The 5,947-nt window shown below is 34.4% G+C and overlaps 1 protein-coding gene across 1 annotated transcript; it reads left to right on the top strand.

The window, feature by feature from the left end:
- Positions 1 to 358: 358 nt before the first annotated feature.
- Positions 359 to 5,741, top strand: LOC103487590 (F-box protein 7). Its single transcript, XM_008445939.3, has 11 exons — positions 359 to 732; positions 1,253 to 1,339; positions 1,462 to 1,574; positions 1,668 to 1,784; positions 1,877 to 1,973; positions 2,666 to 2,739; positions 3,299 to 3,352; positions 3,443 to 3,544; positions 3,785 to 3,843; positions 4,665 to 4,875; positions 5,432 to 5,741. Exons 1-11 carry the CDS (start codon positions 723 to 725, stop codon positions 5,489 to 5,491), a joined length of 984 nt encoding a protein of 327 aa, XP_008444161.2. The 5' UTR covers positions 359 to 722; the 3' UTR covers positions 5,492 to 5,741.
- Positions 5,742 to 5,947: the final 206 nt, after the last annotated feature.

Below are 5,947 nucleotides of genomic sequence, written 5' to 3'. Positions count from 1 at the left end.
AAAAAAAGAAGAGAAAAAGAAGAAAAACGATTGAAAGATTAAACGACGTAAATAAGAATTGAAAAATAAGAAAAATGATGGAAAAAAATCGCACAAAAGAAAAGGAGAAAAAAAGAAAGACGAAATCGGGGGAAGAACGAAAAAGACGAAATAAAGGAAGACAATCCGGAGAAAAAAAGAAAGATGAAAGGACAAAAGTAAAATATTTAAAAAATAAATAATTTTATGGATTTTGTTATGTTAGGGTGTTTTGTCAAGATAGTTTTACCTTTCAGGAAAGAAAGAAGAATGAAAAACAGAATTTATTCTAAATTTGACGATTTCTCTCGTAAATATGACATTTAAATAATAGCAGACCAAATTAATATTTTGACTAAAACATTACGGTTAAATTCCGTGCCTCCACTCTTTCGGGAGGTGGACGGGAGAAACAGGTTAGGGCTAAATTAGATACCACATGATCAAAATCCCAATGTCTGTAGTGGGCATAATCTTAATTCCCAAAATCTGTGCAAGTCGGTGTCTCATCGTTCATGTAAAATTCTAATCAATATATGGAATGAAGAGGGAATTTTTACGCGATTTTCAGTTTAACTCTCGAACAAGTATTCCGATTTCTCTCTCCCTCTCTCTCTCTCTGCTGTTCCTTCATACTTTTCCTAGAATTTTGAACAGTTCACTCAAAATCATCATTCTCCAAGGAAAGTATCCATTGCGCACTCATGGCTTCGGGTATGTTGTTTGTTTTGATTTTCTATAATCTGATCGAGTTCGTATTCGGTTGAATTTTATTATTTCATCTTGGATCTTGCTTTGAGTTCTTAATCATTTCTCGGTTCATTTGTTTCTTTTTTCTTTCTGTTTCTTGGGGTTTAGGGATGTCTTAATTTCTACTGATTGCTTCATTCTGGGACACCTCATTCATTATCCCTCTCTTGATTGTTTTTCTCAACAGTTAATAATTAAGCCGTCTGCTACGATGTATGAACTCGAAATTGAAATTTTAGAAGTAATACCAATGTTTTCATTAATTTACATGGTTTTGTTCCTGGGAATTTCTGGGTAATGATTATCATGTATACTTAATAATTTTCTTTCCTGCGCATATATATATATATATATATACACGTATGAACACGTGCCAGAGAAATATAGAATTTGAAATTGGGATAAATTTTGTCTCTTGTGCTCATCTCCTTGTCTGTGTGTGCTCTTTTTTCTGGTATAATTTTTTTTTTCTCTTCTCTTGCAGACTATGCGTTGAAGGTCCCTGCTGAACTTGAATCAGCGTTGCGGTTGAAGACTGTTCAGTATTTCATTACGAAAAGGCCGTGGCTTGGTACTTCTCCATGGCACTAGTTTTTGTCGAGATGTTCAAACCTTCTTTTCCTCCCACATACAACATAGTTTCTGCATTATGGTTTTTTATTTGTTCTTATTGTTTCAGGTGTTCTATTTCAGATCTCTATGGTGTTAATGTTAGACCTGTCGCACCATTTGGAAGTTCAAGTAGGCAGCCATTTGTTGATCCAGCATTAATACATCGCAGCTTACCAGATGAGTTACTGTTTGAGGTTAGGTTATCGTGGTAGATCAATCCCTTGTTTCAAACCTTTTTGCTTTCTTCCAAAATTTCTTATCAATAGAGCCTCATTTTTCTTAAATAGGTCTTTGCCAGAATTACTCCTTATGACCTGGGGCGGGCGTCATGTGTGTGTCGAAAATGGAGATACACCATCCGGAATCCTGTATTCTGGCGTAATGCTTGTTTGAAGGCTTGGCAGGTAAATTATCCTATGGTTAGTGACTGAATTTTCTTTACATATAGCATATAAATATTAACCAGGAATTCTCACACTAGTTTTATTCTCTACAGCTCTCTGGTGTGGTTGAAAACTACAAGTTTTTGCAGTCTATGTATGATGGATCATGGAGAAAAATGTGGCTTTTACGGCCAAGGATCCGCACTGATGGTGAGAACTATAAGATCCTTCCATATGACTATTTTGAGCATACCATTACCTCTGCATATTCTTCTCTTCCAAAAATTAGGGTGCCATATACTTGCTTGTTAAGATTTAAGATGCCATAAAAATAGTGCCTAAAAAATGGGGATCCAACAATTTGCAATATTTTTCTGTTTAATATTTTTCATGTACTGAATAAAAATCAGTCTTTGTTAATTATGTTTAGAACTAGAAATCTTGTTGGCTTTGCAATATTTGTGTTTTTGAACCAGTGCATTCGAGGTTTTATTAAGTTTGAAATTGGCATTGCTATTTGACCTTGTAATGTTTTTTATTTGGAATAGAGATGAGAGAGATAATGTCTTGGACAATCGAGTTCTTAACCATGTAATTGGACTTGACAGTCTTTGAACCACTTCATCTAGTAGGATTGAGAATAGATTTAATTTTCATGAATCTTTACTGCCTAATGCATCTTCCACCATATGCTGTTATTTGTTATTTGGTAAAAAGACTGAAGAGTTAGGGAGGCTTTAGTCTGTTGAATGCTAATGAAGAGAGGTCTTTGTTGTTGCTTTGGAGTTCATCGAGGGTGCTCATGTGCATTGGCCGACTATTTGACGTCTGATAAATATGTTTCCTACTGCCTTCTTGTAGTTGACTGAAGGCATATAACTAATATTTGTTATGAGCTTCAGGCCTTTATGTTAGCAGGAATACTTACATACGTGCTGGGATCGCAGAGTGGAAGATTACCAATCCAGTTCACCTGGTATGCTTTTCTTTTTTGGGCATGTTGTGTGGATTGGAAGATCAATATTAGTTTGTTTTAAGACTCAATCTAAGTTGTAAGTTTTTAATAGAATAATTGTATTACCCAGACATCAGCAGGGCTGGTTTTTCCTGTGGCTGGGTAATAACTTGTTAGAGCAGGTTTTTGTGGGGACATAAATGTAATTAAGTTCTGATTTTCATTTCCCCCTATGGATTTTAAAACCTAACTTGCTCCTACAATGTTTGCTAGTGCATTCATCCTTTGCTTCAATATAATTGGCATGGACCTACATATGGGGATTGTTACCCTGCATCCTTCAAAATTCTAATTTTTGTTATGTGAACCTGTTGGTTTATAGTATAAGGGTATTTACGAGTATAATGAGGTCATAGGCCTTTTATTATCGGGTTGAGGAAATAGAAAACTGAGATTATTTTAATATTAATTACTAGTAGTTGTCAATTCTTCTGGAGCATTGTAATAAGTCTAATGTTTTCTTTTCTCATTCTTTTTCCTATTAAATTTTGTCACTTTTCCCTTTTGCCAACTTCTGCAGGTCTGCTATTTCCGTTACATAAGATTTTTTCCTTCTGGGCGATTTCTCTACAAGGTGGCTAAACTATCATCTAGTCTTTCCAAAATAATTACTGCATTTCGTATCTAATTGCTTTCATTTGCATTTTTAATTTGGTACTTGTAGAATTCTTCACAGAAGATTAAGGATGTGGCTAAGTGCATGAATTTTCGTGCTTCGAAAGCCGACTGTATTTTTGGTGGACATTATACCTTGTCAGATGATAAGGTAAATCTAAATTGCGTTCTTTTTGGAATGGTTTATTCTATTCTATAAGAAACAACTTATTCATTACAAAAGAATATGTAAAGATTCCCCTTTCCCTGGATGCTGATGGCCTACAACTAGGCACGCTCATCAGCAAGAGGATAAAAGAAGGGCTAAAATTACAGTCTCTTTGGGAGAGATATACAATGTTCTCTTCTTTCTTTCCCAGTCTGTCAAGAACTTATGATTATATCAATGCAGGTTGAAGCAGCTGTTCTGTACCCAGGTGCACGTCCTACTGTGCTCAGAATCCGCATGAGGTTTGTTATGGACTTGTCTGAATTTTTAAGTTGTGTTGAGCATAATTCCGGTCTCCGGTCATCTATTCTTATGGATTTAGTAATATAAGACTCTTGAGGTGTTCACTGCTATATAAAAAAGAGTGTAGATACAAATTGTTCAAGCCCTTTTCAAAGTCATTTATGGTTCATTTCAATCAGCTCATTATTGCTTGTCTGTTTTCTTCTTTTTTCTTTCTTTTTTTCTTTTCCATTTTCACCAATTACTAAATCATCATCTGCATCGTAATGGAATTGAAGATAAGATCATGTCACCAATGCCTTTTCTCTTTTAAAGGGATGTCAAATTTTTCGTTGATAGATATTAATACTCCAAAATAAAAGAAACCAAATCAAAATGAGCTGCTTAAAATAGACTCACGCAAATTACAAAAGAAAATATAAACGTAACAAGGAGTAACTAGAAAGGAACAATAAAATTCTTCCGACTCCTATTTATTTCTGAAATTTGAATCAAGACACTCAAATGCGAACACAATCAGTGTACATTTTAGGGATTTTGTTCCATCCATAACTAATGACCTTTTACCATTCCACGTATCTTCAACTGATTTTTAGAAAAGTGATTTTCATAAATCTCAACACTTTTTTTGGATTTTTAGATTTTCTCCCTTGGATTGCAAACCTACTGCAATGACTGTTCCGTGTATATTCTGGATGTACTATGATGTAATCAACTTCAACTAATGAACATAGCATGTATTAATAATGGAACTTACTGCAATTACCTGCTTACTACTGTTAGCTGAAGGTTTGTTTTGCTTACCTGTTGTTCTATATAGGCTAAGAGGAACATCAACAGGGGCTAATAATCGAATGGATCTATTGACCCTTGTTACCAGCGGTATGAATAACAATGAGGTTGGTGATCCTGAAGAAGATATCCTTGGCATAGTGGAAAGATGGCGAGACGATGAAACACACAACCCAGACGTGCCTGCAGTTTCTCACAAGCGGGGTCTGACACCTTTTATATTTGTTCCTTTTGATCAGGTAATTGCTTTTTCTTTAGAGCTCCATGCCTACCATAATTTTGAGATATAAACAAGCATTTACGTGAGGAAGACACCAGGATCTTATGGTTTGGAGTGCACGATAGGGCAAGTAGCATCTAGTAGGGATTAGGAAATACCAATGTGGACTTGTAGTTACATTTTTTTCATTTAGATATAAGCTTCAAGGTATGCTGATTTCCATTAGAATTAGACATCAAAAAGATGGTAGATGATATATTAACTTGAAATCAAAGTTAAAATGTCGTGCACGGTGTTCAGGTTCTAACTTTCAAGTTTGGGTGGATATGTTTATGTTAACAGTTCTTAAACTTATCTTTTACCATTTTAATTTTGTTGGTAAATGAAATTCAGCATATAATTAGAAAAAAAAGGGCATTAGTAAATTTTTCTATAACCATTTATATGTTGCTATCCAAATATTAGTTTCTTTTCATTTCATTTTGTTTCTTGTAAAAAAGAAAATATGTTAAATTAAGCCTTCGTGTTACTGACTTCTTACCTCAAATATTTTTTGGACTCTTCGGCTGACACAGGTGGAAACATCAGAACTAAACTTGCCTGTAGATAAGATGGATTATTTTGTACCCGGTTGATGCACCAAGTTTACTGTATGTTTCTGTATATAATCTTCGGTCCGGCCTCGGAGATTTTTTAATTTATTTTTTCATAGTCATCCTGCTTGATGCCTGTACATAAATAACCAAGCATGTGAATTTACTAGAAAACATGTCAATTTCGACATCTCCTTGTTCTTGTTGTATCATTCCAGTATTGTATGATTGTGTTGCAGAAAGTGCAAAAAAAGATGTTTATTTATAAATGGAAACCTGGGAAATTAAAGAATGTTTAAAAGGGTTGTTAGGGTTGTTGAATTACATTTGTAAACCTAGATAATTTTTTTCCATTGTTGAACTTATCAGATGTAATCACTCTATTCTTGAAAGGATCAGCACCTGTGAAGGAAAAGGTAGGAAAAGACATGGAAGACAAGTTGAAGATGTCAACTATTTATATATTTTAATTTAAAATTTACACGTGCATGTATGACA

Source organism: Cucumis melo, chromosome 7 (assembly GCF_025177605.1).
Source record: "Cucumis melo cultivar AY chromosome 7, USDA_Cmelo_AY_1.0, whole genome shotgun sequence".
NCBI classification, from domain to species: domain Eukaryota; kingdom Viridiplantae; phylum Streptophyta; class Magnoliopsida; order Cucurbitales; family Cucurbitaceae; genus Cucumis; species Cucumis melo.
This window is presented reverse-complemented; position numbering and strand designations above follow the sequence as displayed.

Coding starts and splice junctions, on each gene's coding strand:
- LOC103487590 (XM_008445939.3), top strand. Junction 1,340..1,461: donor TACGAAAAGGCCGTGGCTTG/GTACTTCTCCAT, acceptor GTTCTATTTCAG/ATCTCTATGGTGTTAATGTT. Junction 1,974..2,665: donor GCCAAGGATCCGCACTGATG/GTGAGAACTATA, acceptor TATGAGCTTCAG/GCCTTTATGTTAGCAGGAAT.